The sequence below is a fragment of the Mandrillus leucophaeus genome, unplaced genomic scaffold, assembly GCF_000951045.1.
Source record: "Mandrillus leucophaeus isolate KB7577 unplaced genomic scaffold, Mleu.le_1.0 Scaffold299, whole genome shotgun sequence".
Classification (NCBI taxonomy): domain Eukaryota; kingdom Metazoa; phylum Chordata; class Mammalia; order Primates; family Cercopithecidae; genus Mandrillus; species Mandrillus leucophaeus.
In genome coordinates this window covers 3,268,891-3,290,831 of record NW_012103131.1, presented here as the reverse complement: position 1 = coordinate 3,290,831, position 21,941 = coordinate 3,268,891, and the positions used below count along the sequence as shown (strand labels likewise).

The window sequence follows — 21,941 nt, the reverse complement described above, 5'->3', positions numbered from 1 at the left end:
GTGTTGATAAGACACCAGCAGTGCTCATGGGCCGACGTCCAACAAGTCCAAGCTTTTCCCATGTAGCGTCTGCATCCTCTGAGGAGGTAAATCTGTGTCTGACGACGGCTCCCCAGTTCCACTGGTGCTCCCCTCTTCACAAGCACCGCTTCTCTCGAAACACAGGCCTGCGTCTGTTACGCAGGGATCCATCGTCCAGGCTTCACCTAGTGCCCATGGTGTGTGTCCCCTTCTAGGTGGCCGTCCATGAAATTGGCCATGTCCTGGGCTTGCCTCACACCTACAGGACGGGATCCATAATGCAACCAAATTACATCCCCCAGGAACCTGCCTTCGAGTTGGACTGGTCGGACAGGAAAGCAATTCAAAAGCTGTATGGTAAGACTGCTGGGGAGGGCACCCTGAGCTCGCGGGAGGACACTGTATTCCAGCGCACAGCAGGACCCCGCTCACTCCTCACCGGGAACCTGGGCCCAAGAGCACAACGTTGTACAACTCATGTCACCCAAGGGTAGCCGTCCTCTAGCTCCCTGATGCCATTCTCTCAGTTAAAAGTGGTTCTGCCCAGTTGACAGCCAGTCCCTCCTGTGTCCTGTCTTCCACATGCCACATGCATTTCCTGGGAGGACAGTGAACGTGGTATTTTTCTCAACACAAGCGGGCCACCCCCCCAACCCGTGCTATGGCATCCCACCAGAGACGCACACACTGGAAGCCCTGGGAGTTTACTGCAATCCCAAAAAAACGGAGTTTAGCCTGGCCACGATAAGCTCTAATCTCTATTTAAAATCGTTTAGGCCAAACGTTCTAGTGGTTGATTAAAGTGGTTAGTGATTTAACACCGAGGCCCAAGGGAATAAAGCTGTCCTCCTCTTTTCCATTCAGAGGTCCTTAGGCTGGGCACAGTGGTTCACGCCTGTAATCCCAGCACTTTGGGAGGCCAAGGTGGGCGGATCCTTGATGTCAAAAGTTCGAGACCAGCCTGGCCAACATGTTGAAACCCTGTCTCTACCATAAATACAAAACTTAGCCGGACGCGGTGGCACACGCCCGTTATCCCAGCTACTTGGGAGGCTGAAGCAGGAGAATTGCTTTAACTCATGAGGCAGAGGTTGCAGTGAGCCAAGATTGCACCACTGCACTCTAGCCTAGGTGACAGAGGGAGACTCTGTCTTGAAAAAAAAAAGTCCCTAACAGAGACCAGCCCATTTCTGTTCTCACATCCCCCCGTTCTCAGCACTGTGTTTCTTTGGAGACAATAACAGGCAGGACACACGGACTTGCCCCAGTGGAAACCTTACTCTTACATGAGCCCAGAATCAAACTTCTTCCCGCTAATGAAGTCAAACTGCCGTCAAGGCGTCAAGGGAGGCATTCACTAGCTATATTTAGGGTGGTCAACCGTACATAACTTTGCATCCAAATTGAGATGCTTCTGAGAGGGGCCTGGGACACTGTAAAGAATGAAGCCACAATGTGCCTGTGAACCAGGACTGTAGCAGGCAGCTTGGCACCTCCAGCTCCCTCTGCTCACCACCTCAACTTTCTTTTTTTTTTTTCCAAGATAGGGTCTCACTGTATTGCCCAGGCTGGAGTATAGTGGACTGATCTCAGCTCACTGCAGCCTCAACTTCTCAGGCTCAAGCAGTCCTCCCACCTCAGCCTCCCAAGTAGCCTGTGCCAAGGGACCACAGGCACGTGCCACCATACCCAGCTATTTTTTTGTGTGTGTATATATGTGTGTGTGTGTGTGTGTGTGTGTGTATTTTTTTTTTGTAGACACTGGGTTTCACCATGTTGCCCAGGCTGATCTTGAACTAACCAATCTTGCCTCGGTCTCCCAAGGTGCTGGGATTACAGGCATGCGCCACTGCACCTGGCCTCACTTCAGTCTTACACGGTGTCTTACTTTAAGGTGTTTTTATAGAAAGCCCCAGCTTTGCAACTGTCTTCATTCAAGTCACACATGAAAATATGTTTCTGTACCATGTGACAAGTGACTTTTTTTTAAGGCTCCTGTGAAGGATCATTCGATACTGCATTTGACTGGATTCGCAAAGAGAGAAACCAATATGGAGAGGTGATGGTGAGATTTAGCACATATTTCTTCCGCAACAGCTGGTACTGGCTTTATGAAAATCGAAACAATAGGACACGCTATGGGGACCCTATCGAAATCCTCACTGGCTGGCATGGAATCCCAACATACAACATAGATGCCTTTGTTCACATCTGGACATGGAAAAGAGATGAACGTTATTTTTTTCGAGGTACAGATTCTTCATGAATGGTTCAATTTCCCTTGTTAAATGAATGCACTCAGAAGGAATGTCTTGAGCTGCTACCAAGGAATCTGTTGTAATGCTCTCGTCATTACTTGCTTAATTTTTATCTGCTCCATCAGACTGGAAGCTCTGAGGGCACAAGGATTAGGTTCTATTCTGGTTTTTTGTTTGTTTGTTTCTGAGACAGAGTTTCACTGTTACCCAGGCTGGAGTGCACAATCATGGCTCACTACAGCCTCGACCTCCTGGGCTCAAGTGCTGTTCCCACCTCAGCCTCCTGAGTAGCTGGGACCACAGGCACACACTACTACACTTGGCTTAATTAAAATAATTTTTTTTTTTTTGTAGAGATGGAGTCTCACTGTGTTGCCCAGGCTAGTCTTGAACTCCTGGCTTCAAGCCATCTTTCCACCTTGGCCTCTCAAAGTGTTGGGATTACAGGGGTGAACCACCGCACCCAGCCCCTGATCTTCTTAAGACGGCACTAAGTTACCGAATGAGTGAATGAACTCTGCTAGGTGCTAAGGTGGCTGCCAGAAAACTGTAAGAAAGGGCCCTGCCCTGCAGTTTTAATCTGGTTCTGGTGGGAAAAACAAATACCTTGGACATCTAGCAACAGAAGTGTTTTCAAGGGGCAGACCGAGCAGAAGAGGTGACCACTGCCACCTGGAATTGGGTGCTGGCGCCCCCAGGAATCAGGTCTTGGTCTAGACTCAAGGATGGGTGGGATCTGGGATGCCCAGAAAAAGGCACCCAGAATGGAGAGTGGATGAGGGCGTGGAAATGGTCAGAGACAAGCAGCAGAAGCAAAGCCGTGGGGCTGGGAGTGAAAAAGCCGCAGAGCTGTGAGACTGGGGTCCATCAAAGCTGGCGACAGACTTACCCGGGATGAGGTCAGGCTAGAAAGGCAGGTTGGTCCAACCACAGAGGGCCTCAAATGCCAGGGCCAGGGCTGGACTTTGCTGAGCAGGCCATGAGCCATCAATGGCGATTGCTCAACAGGGAAGGTCAGTGTTTTGCTGGAAGACAGAAACTGATGTGGTGGAGCCTGGGGGGGTCGTGGGGAACACACAAAGAAAGGCAGGTCTGGGAGTCTTACTACCGCTGCTCCTTACTCACACCCGGTCTCATCCAGTACCCTGGGCCCGGTGCACGAGGCACGCTGCCTTTGCAAAACCAGACAGCACAGAGTCCGATCATAAACATGATTTTGTGGTCACTGCTTTTTCCTTCCCCTTTCCTACCCAGAGACAAGTTGTATAGCCCCTCTGCCTGAATCCTGGTAATATAACCATAGGGCTTTCAATTGCTCAAAAAGACTTAACAAGGCAAGAGCCAAACGGAATGAACTTTATATGCAAATTTTACCATAAGGATCCTGTATATAAATTTGGTCTCAGTTTTCCTTCATATCACACAAAGGAAGAATTAGTTCAGTACATAAAGAAATTGCCTTACAGCTGCCTTTTTTTTAGTTCAGGTCTTTCAGAGTTAGAAGCCCATCTTTCAGGGTTTTAAGAAGTTCCAAAGTAGAATTTATGTTGGCAACACTCAAAGAATCTTAATTACAGATTTAGGTCATCATAGGATAACTACTACAATACAGCTGTATTTTATTCTTGGAGCTTTAAAGACATCTTAATTTGCTATGAATATTTTGGATTAAAAGAAATTCCTGTTAGAGTGAACTGCATCTCTAACTGGACATATGTCGCATTGTTCTCAATAGTGAACTTTTCCAAGTGTATTAAATATTTGGTTGCTAAGGAACGTACCGCTTGGGGTGTTCTGTGAGCTGTGAACACCAAATTATCTGAGTGGATTTAGTCTATTCCGTTGGCAAGATACCAAATATTCAGGATTAGGAACCAACAAGAAGAGGCTAAAATAAACTCCTACTGATTTAGAGCACGAAACGAGCGTTCGAACTCTGAAACAAAATGGAGCGAAGTTCCATTTCGTAGGACAGTGGGCAGCCTCTCCGGAGTGGAATTTGAGAGTCCTGGCTTGCATTCCTGGCTCAGCCTAGGCGGTCTGAATGTGGACAAGTCACTTCAGCTCTCTACTCCAGTGTCCTTATTTGTAAGGTGAGCGTGGTGGGGGGACTAGAGGACTCTCAAACACTCAAGGTATAATCCAATCGTTAAGGATCATGATTTCTTCAGTAACAAGAGGGCTTATATTGATTAGGATAGGAAAGTGATTCCAAGCCTTGGGCCACTAACATTAAAAGGAACATCTTAAGACTGTAAAGGAAGAAGAAAAAAACATTAAGATACGAAGGTAAAAAAGACAGGATTTTTGCTGTTTCGTTTTTGCTTTTGATGAGGGCCGGGAGGATGACGTTCATGGGGCGGGGTTTCCTTTTGCTGTGAAAGGCAACCAACATTCCAACTGCAGCAGTGACGGTCAAGAAAAATGCACTTCCTGGGTTAAATGTAGGACTAATTCAAGACCTGGGAAATCGCGAAGTGGAGGCTTCACTCAGACGCCGAAAGCCCTGCTTTCTCCTAGAATCATGGCAACACATTGTACAGGATTGGCTGAGACCTAGATTAAAACTGTCCGCTTTGTCACATGATTTAATAGTAATAAACCATATGCACGTATTTTGTTTGGCTCTCAGGAAATCAATACTGGAGATATGACAGTGACAAGGATCAGGCCCTTACAGAAGATGAACAAGGAAAAAGCTATCCCAAATTGATTTCAGAAGGATTTCCTGGCATCCCAAGTCCCCTAGACACAGCCTTTTATGACCGAAGACAGAAGTTAATTTACTTCTTCAAGGAGTCCCTTGTAAGTAGAAGGCTCTTCAGCCTAGCAATGCTTCTGTCATCCCTCATAGAGATTGGTCACACGGTCAAGTTTGTATTTAAAAGCTGTACTTGGCCTGCCACAGTGGCACATACCTGTAATCCCAGCACTTTGGGAGGCCAAGGTGGGCAGATTGCTCAAGTCCAGGAGTTTGAGACCAGTCTGGACAACATGGTGAAACCCATGTTTCGGTCTCAACAAAAAATACAGAAATTATCCAGGTGTGGTGGCACATGCCTGTGCTCCCAGCTGCCTAGGAGGCTGAGACGAGAGGATCACTTGAGCCTGGGAGGTCGAGGCTGCAGTGAGCTGTGATTGCACCACTGCACTCCAGTCCATCTGGGCAAGATGAGACTGGGCACAGAAAAAACCCAAAAAACTTGTACTCACTTCAGATCTAAATAGCGATGGCAGAGCATGATGGAAAATTAAGAAGTTCAAGTCTAAAGAATTTGGTACAAAGTCTTGTCTCGTTGTTATAAATTAACCTAAAAATATTAATGATTTTCAGAAGAGCCAGTCTATCTTATTTGCTTTGCAGGTATTTGCATTTGATGTCAACAGAAATCGAGTACTTAATTCTTATCCAAAGAAGATTACTGAAGTTTTTCCAGCAATAATACCACAAAACCATCCTTTCAGAAATATAGATTCCGCTTATTACTCCTACGCATACAACTCCATTTTCTTTTTCAAAGGCAATGCATACTGGAAGGTAGTTAATGACAAGGACAAACAACAGAATTCCTGGCTTCCTGTTAATGGCTTATTTCCTAAGAAGCTGATTTCAGAGAAGTGGTTTGATGTTTGTGATGTCCATATCTCCACACTGAACATGTAATAAGAAAAAGTGGGAAATGGAGTCATAGGACTTCGCTAAGAGAAAAATTCTGATGTTGTTTACAAAGAAAACCAGATTTTCAGTAGCTAAAGCAAATATGGCACTGTAAGTTAAAACCCAATGGGAAAAGCCTTAGTTGAACTTTTAAAATACTTGATTTAAAAATCAATTGCTCAGGGAAAACATAATTCATAACCTAGAAAGGTTAGAAAAAACAAACAAACCCAAAAACTAAGTATCCAATGATCTTTGCCTGCTTCCTACTCTGTGGGGCTCCGCCCATCCCAACTGTTTGCCCACCTGATTAATGGGAGTTGGAAGGGTGGCCAGAGCCCTGGGTCAAGCTATGAAGGAAGGAGATGGCACGGAGATGATTTTACTGAGGGATGTAATGGGAAAGTCATGGGATTCCAATGGATTGTCCTCCATAGTCCCTGTCAGAATGACATTTCTCTAAAGACAGTGTACAAAAGGTTTTCACGTTTATTTCTCTCTTGATCTTCACAGCTCTGTCAGCGTGGCAGGATGGATGCTACTGTACACATTTCCAGTCACATTAGCCAAAGTTCATCTGTTGTATCCTGCCAAAAGTCAAACCCAACGGTAGCTCTGGGCCCTCATCTCCAAATCCCAGCCCAGGGCCCTCTGCACTTCCTCTGTGTCACTGTGGTGGTCTTGGGCTCTGAAATGAGTTGCACCCTCTTGTCTGAACACACAGGCCTGCAACCCAAATGGTCCTGAACAGAACAGCTTTGCTGGTTCACTGTAATTCATTTAGTGTTCTCTCCTACCACTTTATATGACAGTTCACTTAGGTTCTAAAGACCAGACCACCAAAAGGAGACTCTTGAAGCTAGCTGGATAATTTTATTTTTCCAGTATCAGCTATATCTAGGATAGGCAGTATATCCCTTCAACTTTTACATACTATGGCTATTAACTCTTAACCCAAACGAAAACCCAATGTCATTTGTAATGATGTGAACAAAATCTGAAATTAACTGAAATGGGTTCAGTAGCCTCCATGATCAAGCCACAGATACCAAATTCTTCTTCCAAAGGAAGAGCGGAAACACAGGTACTTTAGGAAATTTTAAGTTAAAAACAGCAAATTACAAATATATTTTATAAGGATCTTTATTCCCCCCGTAGGAACTTTCATGTTATTGCTCTGACAAAGGAAGATAACTAGAATTTATTCTTGCTTAAGAACAAATTCTCCTGTTGACTGAAAGCTTGTTTCAGCCAAGGAGGGGGTGGGAGGAAAGATCAGCACCTCTCAGGCCCCTGACCCCAGCTCAGTCCTGCCTGAGCGGGAACATGCTTTTGAATTCACTAACCCAAAAGATGGTATATCATCTTTGATCATAATCCACAGAAGTGTCTACATTTATCTAGCAGGGCGAAGACAGTTTTATTATGTGTGTACACTTGCTACAAGGGGAAACAGAATGACACTGGTCTTGAAATGAAACATTGCTGAATTTGTACAACTGCTTTAATTTAGAATTCAGGCAAAACTTTAAATGTTTCAGTGATTAATTTGTGCAAACTGATACATATCTGTTCCAAGAAAAATGCAAACTAGGTAAACAACTAAGTGGACAAATGGCAGGAGAGAATTCTGCTAAGCTATGATGGATGTTAACTCACTGTCAATGGGCTGGGTGTGATGGCTCACACCTGTAACCCCAGCACTTTTGGAGGCCGAGGCAGGTGGATCCCTTGAGCTCAGGAGTTTGAGACCAGCTTGGGCAACCATGGCAAAATGCTATTTCTACTGAAAATACAAAAAATTAGCCAGGCATGGTGGTGCACACCTGTAGTCACAGCTACTTGGGAGGCTGAGGTGGGAGGATCCCTTAAGCCTGGGAGGCAGAGATTGCAGTGAGCCGAGATTGTGCCACTGCACTCCAGCCTGGGTGACAGTGAGACCCTGTCTCAAAACAAACAAACAAATCTCAGCCAATGAAAACACCTGAAAATCTCTGTAAAAGAGAAAGAAGTCTCTTTTACATCATAGCTCTGTAAAAATTTGGCTTAAAACCAGTTATTCCAAACAATTTTCTAGTATAGTTGGAATTCCTTCAGAGGTCTGGCTGGTGTGGGAGGGGCTTCTGGCCACCGTGGAGGGCCTACAGGGAGCTGGCTGAATCTCCAGTGCACCTGCCCCCAGGCCTAGGCAGCAGACCTACCCACAATGGTGTCATGCACAGGAGTCCAGACATTCACCTCACCTTGAAAGAGCCTGTTTTATCTGTTACACTGCTTTGAAATTGAAAGTATGAATTATGAACAAAAACAGCCTTGTGCACTATAGCCATTACAAATAACAGGGGATGTTTGTGTGTAACTGGACAAGAGCCATGTAGCAGCAGCAGTAAGTAAAATATTCTAGGGAGAATTTAGTGGACAGCAGAATTTTACTTTTAATGTTTTGAGCTTTGCTTTGTAAAGTTTATTAATTTTAGACTGAGTTCAACTCAAAACTCAATGTGAAGAATGAAAATTGGAAAAATACAAAGACATTTTAAATAAATAGTTTATTTATTCAAAATAGTTTTCTTACCTTATTCACAGTTTCAAGTTTAAAATGAAAACAAGGGGTAGTACCTGCTCTTGATCGACTGTCATATAAAGTCAAAAGTGAATCCTTTCAGAACATGCATTAAATACAGCAATTGCACAACAGCTAGTCTTTGAAAAATCCTGCACTGAAGCTTATGAAGAACACACCTTTTTCCTGGGCAATTTAAAAGGAAACACTGTAGATGCACAGGAAGTCTCCTTAACCCACTTGAACCTGTAATGTCATTTGGATAAAAGTTCTCTTGACCAAAGTAACATTTTATCCAAAATAACCATATCTTAGACCATGTAGCTTGACATACTTCAAAAATAGGAAAGTGTAGCTGCATCACAGCAAGTCTGTGAATATTGAGGTACTATGTACTTCTTAAAGAAACAAATAGTGGAAGCTTTAAGTTTGATTCTGATGTTAGCACTTCAAGTGAAGAAGCCACAGAACTCAACCGTAATTTGTCTGTCACTTAAAATAACTCTGTGTTTCCACTGATATACCTGTTTTAAATGGATATTTCCCTATTATTTAATGAAACAAAGCACCGAATGAACAAACCGGCTCCGTGTTGAAGGCACTGACAGCGTGTCTGGGACACGGCTCTGTGCAGTCACTGAACGGCGCTGCTGCTCGCTGCACTGCCGGCGGCAAGCTGGCCCAGCAGGTGGACGATAACGTTGATTCTTTCCAGAAGAGTCGCAGTTTTATTTGCAGTTGCTCTCAAAAGTTGGGAGTAAATGTGCTTGTTGGTTTTGAGAACTGCATCATCTTCGATGTTATTGCTAGGGTTAAAAAAGACAAAGAGACAGGTAAGGGACCAGCAATGCCTACTGACAATTCAGAGGTCCAGAAAACCAGACAGTGACAGCCCACCAGTCACTCTTCGCAGAGCAGCAGGTGCTCCTCTCCTGCCAGGTGCAGACCTGCCTCCTTCTACCTATTGCTCACGGGCCTGTTTCTACACATTTATTTCAATACAGCAATGAAATCCAGTACTCATTCCTTTTATAAACATTTGAATGCCTATTATGTACTAGGAATTACTCTTGACAGAGAACAAAACAGGCAAAAAGAAGCCCCTGACTTACGGAATTTGCATTCTATTGAGGTAGGAGTTTGGGGGAGGGGAGCGGAGGCACTGGGGGAAACCACAGTAAACAAGAGAGTGACAGACGGGACAGCCATGAAGAAAACGCAGTGGAGCCGGGCGAGGAGCTATGCGGTATTTCCTCTGTTCCTCAAGCTCCGCCTAAAGCGCCTTCCTGTGTCCCAAACACACATCTAAAGCCACTGTTGGACTGCCATCTCTAGAGCTAGAACTACCTGGGGTTTAAACATGGATTCCTGAACTACAAGAACTGCTGCATCTCAGTTTACTCTAAAAATGTCAGTGCAATTCTGTGTGAAGACTGCCCCTCAGCTGAGGAGTACCAGACAGTACTCTACCTTAAAACTATTTCAGTTTACAGTTTGTCCTGAAAACATTTACCCCTTATGATGGATCGGTGAATTCTATTTTTGTTACTACTGGAAAAGACTAGTAATTCCGTGGCAGTTCATATCTAGCATTTTTTTTTTTTTTTTTAATGAGTCCAGGTGCAGACCCCTGGCTCACATAACCAGGTAACAGATAACAATTCCACAACTCTTTACAGTGTCCATGACCACATCTGAGCCTTACAATAATCCCATCCCCTCAGATAGGCAAGGACTAGCATTTTTAATTTACAGATGTAAAACCTAAGGCCCAGAAGGGTTAATAGTTTGGATTAAGGTCAAAATATCATGTTTTCCAATTTCAAATGCTATACTCTTTCACCTCTTCAGGGCACAAATTTTCTCCCTTCACCCAAGGGCTTGCCTCAGGCCTGCCAGCCAGCAGCCAGCAGTGCAGAGCTCCCTTCCCCAGGAATTCCCCTTTCTTTTATTCCTGGCTTCATTCCTCCTCCACAGGATCCCCATTGCTGCCTTTAGACATTTCTCCCCTCCAATTCCCACTTATTTTATCAGACAGATCTCCTCCTGCCTTCTCCCAACAACCACAGTACAGCAGAAGTGACTGTTGTAAATGCATCCCTGTCTGTAATCTGGGCCTAAGGTTGGCTGTATTTTAGTTATGCGGGGAGTTAACAGTCACGAAACCTTTGATAACCTTATAGAAAATTTAAATGACTCTGACAGTAATCAAGGCATTAGCACTTAACCATTAGAAATGGCATTTGAAAGATGAATTATTCTTCGTGGACAATGACATCACACTGTCATTTTATTAATAGTTGGGTGCCTAAAGATAACTGATGGCTGCAGGGATCATAACCTTAAAATCTTTGGATCTGTCCTAACCATAACTCTGAATTTTAAGTCTTCATCTTCCAATTTCTACAAATCATGCCTGCCTTAATGCATTCTTATCAGCAGTTTCACTGACCTATGACCCCTATTCAGAGGGCTCCATCATCTCACAGGTTTTTTCTAAAGGGAACTAACTTACATTCTTTCATCTCCCTTTTTACTAATCTTAACCAAATATTAAATGTACACATCTAATGGGAACAACCCACGAATCTAAAGGATCTGTTCTTAGCACAGCAGCAGAGAGCTCCCTGAATCTTCAGAGATTACTTCTACTTTTTATGGTATTTCACTATATTAAACCCCAAAGCCACCAAAATGTCAAGAGGCCTGGATCTGTGAAAGCAATGAATATTAAAATACAGTAGAAGAGTAAATTCTAAATTCAAAAAGAAAAAAGAAAAAACCTTTGGCTTAACAAACTGCTACTGCTAGAATTTCTAGCAGATCAATGCCAATGCAGTTGTCATATGATGATGAAATGCCTGCATAACCTGAAAATGAAAACAAAAATTTTTTAAACAAGTAAAATGCATCTTTCACTCTAATTCTATAGGAATCTAATAAGCTTAAGATTTTAGTTATTAAGCCTTGTTTATGTTTTTGCCAGCGGGCATGAAGTGGAAAAAGCAGTAGTCAAAAAATGAAACAAAAATTTATTTAACATGGCCTCTCATTATCTGTGGAGGATCGGTTCCAGGATCCTCCAGGAAACTCAAATCTGAGGAGGCTGGAGTACCTGATATAAGATGGTGTAGTATTTGCATTTTGGCTGTGTACATCTTCCTATATACTTTAAATCATCTCTAGATTAGTTATAATACCTAATACAATGTAAATGCCATATAAATAGTTGTTATATTGCTTTTAAATTTGTATTATTTATTTATTTATTTAATATTTTCAATCTGTGGTTGGCTGAATCTGTGGATGCAGAATCCCTGGATACAGAGGGCTGACTGCATTTTCTCTTTTAGGTCTCATTCTGATTTCCCTCTATACTGCAAAAGAGAATGTTCATGTATTCACTGTGAAACAACTAAGCCTGTGGCAGAGGCTATTTTCCTCTTAACAATAAAATTATAGATGTTTTCATTTGCATATCAGTGAAAAATGAAATAAGTCATTGACTTAGTAATTAATATTTTTGTTTTGAAACTTGTCAAGGTGCTTATTTTATTAACACAGTATCACATTTAACCGTTTAATAAACCTTAAAATCAATATAAATTAGCTAAATAAGACTGAATACATCATGCATGAAAACTTTACACTAAAATAGTTTTCAGCAGCATAATAACCTAAATAAACAGAAACTCAGAAAACCTTCCATTAAAACAAAAATTACTTAGGTCACACATATGACTGTTAAAGTTATAAAAGATAAAACTGAAACTATTACCTATTAAATTACTCAAATGATTGACTTGTGAAAAATCAATGAATCACTTCTCACGTATCATATATTTATATTGCCCTTGTGGAAACCAATACAAATTTTAAAAATTTACACACTGCTGTTAGAAAAAGGCAGGAATTCTTTTCAAGCCTTGTTACTATATGCACTATCGGCTCTGCCTTACAGCTCTTCAGAAAGATGGATGTCTCCGCTAAATTACAGTGAGTGTATCAACACCCGCTGGCTGCTGTGTACCACAACCAGGATGTGGTACAGACACTGAGGATTAACCACCAAGTAAAAGCTCTCCTTAGACTATAGAGAATTATTCAAAGCTTTTTTTTTTTTTTTTTTTTTTTTTTAAAGAGATGGGTTTTGCTCTGTCTCCCAGGCTGGAGTGCAGTGGTGCTGTCGTAACTTGCTGTGGCCTTGAACTCCTGGGTTCATGTAATTCTCCTGCCTCAGTCTCCCAAATAGCTGGGATCACAGGTGTCAGCCATGGCACTTAGTCCAAAGGCAATTACTGAAAGAAGTTTCTATTCATGGTGCAGAGCTGAAAAAAGTCTCTGGCTCAAGCAGGGCAAACTACAAGGTCATGGCTCTTCTTAAATCCATGAGAGAGGTGGCACAGCCAGCCAGCCTGCAATCTAAGGAGAGACAGGCTGATGCAGGGAGAGAAAGCACAGTCCTTCCTTACCCGGGACAGATGCAGCCAGATGCCAGTACGCATTTAACTAAAATAGTGAATGAGTTGGTGGGGGCCCAGTGAGGCTGGTGAGAAAGTGTAGGGCCTCTGTGGAGTCAGGGGGTTCACATCTTCTTACTGGCTTTTCTCCAAGGACCTCCTCAAGTTCTCACATAAAAGACCAGTGAGAATCCTGAGAGAGTGACCCTCCTGGTGTAGACCGATGGCAGGGTAACAGCAGCTGCTGTAGGAGGGATCGGCAACCCCACCTGGACCCCTTCTCCTCTACGAAACAAAAGCCTCAGTGCAGGTGGGGGAAGACAATGACCACTGTCAACCTTAGGGCATGGGTTAAAGTCAATGAATAGAAGGGAAGGGAACAGAAAAAACACTCTGGGGCGTTAGGCGGGGGTGCAGGAGCAGTGGGAAGGCCACACTCCTGAGACTCAGGGACACGAATGTCTGCCTAGGCTGAGGCTTAAACAACTATGGAGTCCTTGCTAACTCCCTGCTCCCTCCCAAACAGGCGAAAAGGCACCAAAGGACCAGTGACAGTGGAATGTGGCTGGAAGAGCTGTGAAAGTGTAAAGACAGATCCTCTCTAAGGTGCAAAACAAAAGAAAGACCTAGAGCTGAAGGTAGAGAAGACATTAAGAATCACCTTCTGCAGACCTGCTCCACCCTACACACGAGGACTGCTAGGAAAACTTGAAGCCCATGACACATGGAAGGTAACCATCACAATAAAAAAATCTCAACCACAGCTCAACTCCAGGCTAGAAAAATGAATTCCACTTCCCACACTAAAGCCCTAGCAGGGGTAAGTACAAAAAATTCCAGGCAAAAAAAATTATTTCCCTTGGTCTCTACTATCATACATAAGGTATCCAGTTTTCAACAAACAAGAGATACATGGAAGGTAAGGAAAAAACAACATAGTTCCAAGAGACAAAGAATCAACAGAACCAGCTAATTATGACACAGATGTTCGAACTATTTCATAGGTAATTTAAAAGGACTATAATTAGTATGTTCAAGATACTAATGGACAAGGTGGATGCCATGCAAGGTCAGATTGGTGATTTGAGCAGAGAGCTGAAACTGTAAGAATGAACCCCAGGGAATTGCTAGAAACGAGGAACACTGTAACAGAGACAAAGAATGCCTTCAAAAAGTTCAACTGTAGATGACACAAAACCAAGTAAGGAATCAGTGAACTTGAAGACAGTTCAACAGAAATTATCCAAACAAAATCACAAAAAGGAAAAAAGGGTGTCAAAAAAACCAGAACAGAATATCCAAGAGCTGTGGAACAACATCAAACAGTCTAATATAGGTATAATGGGCTACCAAGGAGGCGAGAATGGAACAGAAGAAAAATGCTGAAGCCAGCGGTACAAGCCATCATGACACACCCAAGCCTATCATAGTCAAACTGCTGGCGGGTGGGACGCCTACAGGCAAGGAAGATGCATTTCTAACAGATGAACAAAAGTAGGAAACGCAGCTGGCTTCCAGTCAGAAAACAGCAGGCCAGAGACAATGGAGTGACATCTTTAAAGTACGGAATGAAAAGGACTGTTAACCCAGAATTCTATACTCTGCTCAAAGATCTTCCAAGACTGAAAAAGGAATAAAAATCCTCTCAATTGAAAAGATAGAATTCATTGCTAGCAGAACTAGCAATGCTAAATGCTAAAAGAAGTTTTTCAGGCAGAAGAAATATGATGCTAGACAGAAACCTATACAAAAAGGTCAAGAGTACTGAAATGAAATAAATGAAGGTAAATAAAATCTCCTGTTCTCTTTAATTGCTCTTAAAGATAACTGTATAAGGTAAAAACTAGTAGCAGTGTATTATGTGTTTATAACATACATAAAAGTAAAACATATAATAACAGAACAAAAGACGGGAGGAAGGAATTGGGAGTCTACTGTTACAAGGTCTTTACAGTACATGTAGAGCAGCATCATATTACTTGAAGGTGGCCTCTCATGAAAGATTAACAATGTATACTGCAAAATCCTAGGTCAACAGCCAAAATAATGAAAAAGTGGCAGATAATAAATCAATAGTGAAATAAAATGGAATCACAGAAACTATTCAATTAACAGAAGGCAGAGAAAGAATCATATTAAATGTGCATGGTCTAGAGACCCCATTGTAAGACTGGACTTAAAAAGCAAGACCCTTGGGCCACGTGCAGTGGCTCATGCTTGTAATCCCAGCACTTTGGGCGTCTGAGGAAGGTGGACTGCTTGACCCAGGAGTTTGAGACCAGCCTGGGCAACATGGCAAGACCCCATCTCTACAAAAAATGAAAAAATTAGCTGGGTGTGATGGTGCACACCCGTGGTCCCAGCTTCTCTGAGAGGCTGAGGTGGGGGATTGCTTGAGCCCAGGAGGTTGAGGCTGCAGTGAGCTATGATCATGCCACTGCACTCCAGCCTGAGTGACAGAGTGAGACCCTGTCTCAAAAAAACTAAACATAAGTAAATAAAAAATAAAAAGCAAGACCCAACTATTGCTACTTACAGAAAACCCAATTTTAATATGAAAGACATACATGGAAAAAAACATTAACCAAAAGACAGCTGAGTGGCTATATTATCAAAGAGGGATATCTGTAGTAATAAGGAGGTCAGTTCTCCCAGATATCACAATCCTACGTGTGTGTACCTAACACAGCTTCAAAAACACATGAAACAAAACTGACGGTGCTGAGAGGAGAAACAGATAAATCCACAAGTGTAGTTGGAGACTTCAACACTCCTCGCTTGGTATATTGATTGCAGAAGACAGAAAGTCAGTGAGAATATAGAAGACCTGAACAATACTATGAACACGCTTAGCCTAACTGACATTTACACAACGCTCTCTACCCCAAACAGCAGGACACGCAGATTTTTCAAGTACACATGGAACATGTGCCAAGACAAATCATATTCTAGGCCATAAAACAAATCTAAGCAAACGTGAAAGAGAACATACACAGTTATGGTCTCAGCACATAACAGAATTCAACTAGCAAGCAATATCGAAAGATAGCTAACAAGCCCCAATATTTGGAAACCAAACAGCACACTTCAAATAACAAATGGGTCAAAGGAGAAGTCTCAGGATATCAAATATTATTTTGAAACAAATGAAAGAGAAAACATACAAAAACATATAAGATGTAGCAAAAGCAGTGGTTTAGAAGAAAATTTTTGGCAGCAAATCTTATATTAAAAAGGACAAATGTCTCAAATTAGTCATCTAGGCTTCCACCTTAAGAAACTAGAAAAAGAGCAAATTAAGTCCAAAACAAGTAGAAGGGCAGAAATTGATGACATTTAAGAGAGAGAAACAATGAGGGGAAGAAACAGTCAATTAAGCCAAAAGTTGGTTCTTTGAAAAGATTGAAAAAAAAAAGATTGATAAACTTCTAGCTAGAATGACCAAGAAAAACAGAAAGAAGAAGGATTACCAATATCAGGACTAAAAGAAGGGCTCTCATCACAAACCCCCTTAGACATTAAAAGGATAATAAGGGAAACTGTGAACCTATACATTTGACAATTTAGATGATGGACCTTCGTTTATTCAAGAAAAAGACAGCCTGAGTAATACTGTATCCAAGAAAAGAAATTGAACTCACTGTTTAAAAACTTCCAATAAACTCCAGGTTAAGATGGTTTTACTGGTAAATTCTACTACATGAAGACCTAGTACTAATTCTGCACAATCTCTTTCAGAAAACAGAAGAGGGAACATGACCCACAGACTTTATGAGGCCAGCACTGTTCTAATACTCAAACCAGACAAACCCATTATAAGAAAAGTGAGCTGTAGACCACTATCCCCTATGCACAAACACAAAAATTATCAACAAAATGTCAGCAAACTGAATCCAGTAATACATAAAAAGAATACTCCATCACAACAAACTGGGATTTATCCCAGGAATGCAAAGTTGGTTTAACATTTGAAGAATCAATGTAATCCATTATATTAACAGGCTAAACAAGGGAAACCATGTGGTCATCTCAACAGATGCAGTAAAAGCACTGGACACAAATTCAATATCCATTCATGATAAAAACACTCTTAGCAAATTCAGAATAGAAGAAAACGTCTTCAACTTGATAAAGGCCTCTACAAAGCCCCACAGCTGATACGAGGCTTAATGGTAAAAGACTGAAAACTTTCTCCCTGAGATCCTGAGGAACTGGGGGCAGGGGCAGGGTTGACTGCAAAGGACAGCAGGAGGAATTCTTGGAGCGATGGAACTGTTTTCTGTCATAACTGTGGTGGCAGGCACACATCGGTATGCATTTGTCAAGATTTTAAGAAGGATACACCACAAAGAGTCCATTTTACTGTATATAACAAAAAAAAAAAAAAAAAAGAAAAGACAAAAATGACCTGTACCCTAAGATTATAAATTGGTAAAATATACATAAGATAACTGGTAACAATGGATGTATTAGGATAAATGGTTTTCATTTCCTTTTCTCTATTTTCCAAATTTTGTTGTATGGTCAGATTGCACTTATATTTAAAAACAAGGAAGGCGTATCATTTATATTACTTTCCTGATCTAGTACTACTACTCAAATTTCAAATTAAATCAATAATGCCAAAATAACAGCTTTGGCAAAAGAATGTAAGTGTAACAAGATAACCCGAGGCCACGAGAACATTTCTGCGGAGGTGTGTGCTCCTGCTTCCGTGTTCCGTCCTCTACTCTGCACTTGGCACTGAGCATCAAAACTCCAGTGCAGGCTCTCCGTTAATCACAACATTCAGAAGTGTCACTAGAAACACAGATCTTCATTCCAGGGTTACTCATCTCCCTCAGGGAAAACGTTAACAACAGAGTATTTGCCCTTAGGCAGCAAGATTTCTTTCTTTTTGTAATTTCAATACATAGAAGGCTTCATGGAGAGAGTTCTTACCTAGTTTAACAAGTCAAGAAGGAACACCACTTAAAATTCTGAACTATCCACATAGAAGACAAGACAGAATACTATCTGTTCTTTCCTTCTTTCTTTTTTTTTTTTTTTTGAGACAGAGTCTCACTCTGTTGCCTAGGCTGGAGTGCAGTGGTGTGATTTCAGCTCACTGCAACCTCTGCCTCCTGGGTTCAAGCAATTCTCGTGCCTCAGCCTTCCCAGTGGCTACGATTAACAGGCGCACGCCACCACACCAGTTAGTTTTTGTATTTTTGGTAGAGATGGGAGTTTCACCATGTTGGCCAGGCTGGTCTCGAACTCCTCAACTCAAGTGATCTACCTGCCTCGGCCTCCCAAAGTGCTGGGATTACAGCTGTGAGCCAATGTGTCTGGCCACTATTTTTCCTTTATAATGTTAGTAGAGAATATTTTTATAGGTAGGGTGCTGGGAAAGAAATTCCTACAAATATCCACTTAATTTACCTTGTTTTCTTTTTAGTTGAAGACAGCAGTTTAATGGACTGAAGGAGGAGAAATGACAACCGAGACTCAAATATACTGAGGAGTTTCATCACTTCTTCTCGATTGAGACTAGGAGAAGCATCAGCAGCTGGAGCAGCGTCGCCACTCTTAGGCTAAAAACAACAACAAGTTATTTTCCTGGAGCTACCCAACAGCTGTAGTTTCATAGCGTATCAAGTGATGGAACTGCAGTTTCATTAATCCAACAAATGTTTAACCCTAAACAAACCAACAGAAAGCGCACCTATGATCATTCTGATAGACTAAAACACAAAATTAAAATGTCTCAGCCCACATAGGCACTTTTGTAGAAGAAATTAATCCTGACTTTCCAACATTAGACACAACACGGAAATGTACGGTACCACACAGGATTTGACCAAGCAGGGCTAGAAGAGCAATAGGTGGGTGCACCATGGGGCCTTCAGGAAGCTCTTACAACAGCAGAAGGTAACACAAATGCTGGAATGCCCAGAAAACGAGAAATTCCTTCCTGAGGAGCCTGCTTAGGCCCAGTCACCATTCAACTGCTCCCAGGCATTTTAATGGAAATTACAAAGGAGGGCACAGGCCTTTTCTTTTAAAACATAAAACAAAACAAATTCCCACCAACAGCAACAAAAACCTCGAGACTTTATAATTTGCTAACTGTGGTCTTGTTGAGATATACTCTTAAAAATATTTTAAAATACTTGCAAATTAAAGAAAGGAGATGAATAATTCTACTAGGCAAATATAACAAATCACTGTTAAAATGTTTCAGCACACAGCATACATATGTACATGTGTGTATATATATACACACACATAAAACATACACATACTCACACACATAATATGCCCACTATGTACATTCACCATGTAGTTTAAGACACACGAAATCCAAAGACAGTTATTTCCTCCATTTACCTGGCCAAATTCTTCTACAAGCTCCTTCTGGATCAGCTGGAATGCGTGCTCGGTTCTCACCATTATATCAAGAGCCCCAGATAGTGTTTTCAACTTTCCAACATTGCTATTCTGACCTAAAGTGTTAAATACAAAATGTTCATTTCTTTAATATAAATCTAGAAACCCACCTAATGTTAATGTATTAATGAAAATTCAGACTTTCAAAATGCTATAAAGGAAGCTAAAGACAATCTTAATTCTTCTAAATCCAACTTCTGTTTAATAATATTCCCTTGAGAAAAATACTAAATCTGAACAAAGCAATAAATAATCATTGCTTCCCTGCCTCACCATTTGGTTTTGTCAAGATAGGCCACTTTTTCAGAACAGGAGCCTTAGGAGAAGGGACCAGTGGAAAAGAGTCTGGGGCTCGAGGCCCACCTCACAATTTACCAGCTGTATGGTCGAGTCACATAAGCACTTACTATCAGCTGTCATACCTGTAAAATAGTTTCTTACATTTCTGTTCAAAGGCAGGAAGTCAGACCAGATGAACAAGGTTTTGTTTTATTCTAGAGCCTTCTGAATACAATTTTTCTACAGTTATCAGACACCACAACACACCTTTGCTCCTGTTCTCCTAGAACTCAATCATGTGTGCGGTGGTGTGCAGTAGAGGATTCATCTTGTACAAAGAGAGGTTTGGTCTTTGTCCTTGGCTCCCAGAAGGTAATCACTAAGTCCTTGAAATGTCCTGCCCAGTAAGAATGCCTCTGTTTACCTGGCAGGGGGCTTGGGTCACAATGGATAGCCTAACAATGGGATTTACTGTGGGGGCTTTGGGCCCCAGGGTAACAGCTGAACCTCTGGAGGCACTGGAGACAAAGATCAGCCACATGGCAGTCAACCATGTCTATGTGACCAAGTTCCAATGAAAACTCTGGACACCAAGGCTTGGATGAGCTTCCCCAGTTGTACATGCATTGATTTATACACTTGGTGAGTACTGTCACGCGTCACTGCCGGGGTGAGTCAGCACTATCTGTAACTCCAGCGGCAGAGGAACTGGGAGCTCGGCACTTAGAACTCTCTACAACTCTGCCTTCCGAGCCTCTTCCCTTGGCTCATTTTAATGTACATCCTTTCAATGTGAGAAATTGTAGCTGTAAGCAGAACAGCTTTCAGTGAGTTCTGAGTCCTTCAGCAAATTCTCAAACCCGAGGGTGGTCTTGGAGACCGCTGACAAACCTCCAGTTAGTGTGAGAAGTGAAAGTGGTCTTGGGGACTCCCCAACTCTGCAGGTGGTGAGAAACAGTAACTGTTGCCTTCTTCCTTTAAAGCATAATCCCACACTTTCTAAACAACTTATTATCTTTAAAATCAACGGGTCAATGTGATTTCAGCATAGATTTGGCATCTGGAAGACAAGCTATTGATTATGTATGAAAGTGTCGTTGGGGCAAGGACCAGACAATATAGACATTAGGAAGGGAGATCTGAATCCTATGTACTAGGAAAAAAAAAAAACAAAACACTGGGTAAAATAAGATAGAATAAAAGGTGTCACAACCTAGAGCATTTATTAACTTGGCTTACAAAACCCACAAACCTGGCTAACAAAACCCTCTAAAATATTTACATTATTTTCTAAAGTACTCATAGTAGTAAAACATTTAAAGGAGGGAATTAAACACGCTTATCATCTTAGCAAATTGTTCCAGTATCTTCCAGCACTTTGGGAGGCTGAGGCAGGAGTATTGCTTGAGCTCAGGAGTTTGAGACCAGCCTGGGCTTATAACACAGTGAGACCCTGTCTCTACAAAAGATTTTTCAAAAATTAACGCCTGTGGTCTCAGCTACTCGGGAGGCTGAGGATCACTAGAGCCCAGATGGTCAAGGTTGCAGTGAGCCATGACCATGCCACTGCATTCCAGCCTGGGTGACAGAGTAAGACTCTGTCTCAAAAACAAAAAACAAAAAACCCCAACAACAAAAAAGATCTTGATCATTCTAAGGAATTCAAACAAGGCAGAATATTCAAAGGTGCAAGTGAAAACTGAAGATCACTCTCCCCAGACCTTCCCCACATCAAGAGCTACTGTTAATTCTGGTGACTGTCCCACACATCTAGCCATGCATTATATGCCAACAAAAAATTAATTTTAGTAAAAACCATTGTTAGAAACTGTTTTAGATAGGTAATACATTCCCCAAATTTACAAGGTCCAAATGAGTATGCAGTGAAACCCCTCCTCCTGGCCTTGCAGGTTTCCTCCCCAAAGGGAACACGTTACCAGTTTCTTATGCATCCTTCCAGGGCTACTGTATACCTGTGTAAACTAAGTCATACAGATTTAAAGTATTAATCTGATTTTACAGAAGACTGAAAAACTAAATGAACTGCTGCACTTCAAATAATTGTCTCTTGCTTCTTGACCACACAGGAGATATTTCTCAAAAGACTCCTCTGTGAGAGAGGGGAACAGGTGAGCAAGAGAGAGAGGGGGAGAACTTAGGAAAAATCATTAAGTGGTTGAAGTATCTGCTTACTCTATGCCATGGAAAATAACATAAGAAAGCATTCTCACTTTCACCCTTCTCTATCTCCCGACTTACCTTTACCTTGGTCA

At 41.9% G+C, this 21,941-nt stretch overlaps 2 protein-coding genes across 3 annotated transcripts in view; one reads left to right on the top strand and one right to left on the bottom strand.

The window, feature by feature from the left end:
• Window positions 1-6,150, top strand: part of MMP21 (matrix metallopeptidase 21) — a 10,121-nt gene extending 3,971 nt beyond the window's left edge. Inside the window, exons 6-8 of the mRNA XM_011986447.1 lie at window positions 2,013-2,270; window positions 4,912-5,084; window positions 5,644-6,150. Of these exons, the coding sequence (XP_011841837.1) occupies window positions 2,013-2,270; window positions 4,912-5,084; window positions 5,644-5,943 (731 nt within the window). The 3' untranslated portion in view covers window positions 5,944-6,150. The remainder of the gene's footprint in view (window positions 1-2,012; window positions 2,271-4,911; window positions 5,085-5,643) is intronic.
• A 2,317-nt stretch (window positions 6,151-8,467) lies between these two features.
• The window catches only part of EDRF1 (erythroid differentiation regulatory factor 1), a 46,191-nt gene continuing 32,717 nt past the window's right edge, over window positions 8,468-21,941 (bottom strand). For both annotated transcript variants that reach the window (XM_011986429.1, XM_011986430.1), the window contains 3 exons: window positions 19,330-19,445; window positions 18,382-18,533; window positions 8,468-9,306 (listed from right to left, as the gene is read on the bottom strand). In XM_011986429.1, coding sequence (XP_011841819.1) covers window positions 9,135-9,306; window positions 18,382-18,533; window positions 19,330-19,445 — 440 coding nt within the window. In that variant the 3' untranslated portion in view covers window positions 8,468-9,134. The remainder of the gene's footprint in view (window positions 9,307-18,381; window positions 18,534-19,329; window positions 19,446-21,941) is intronic.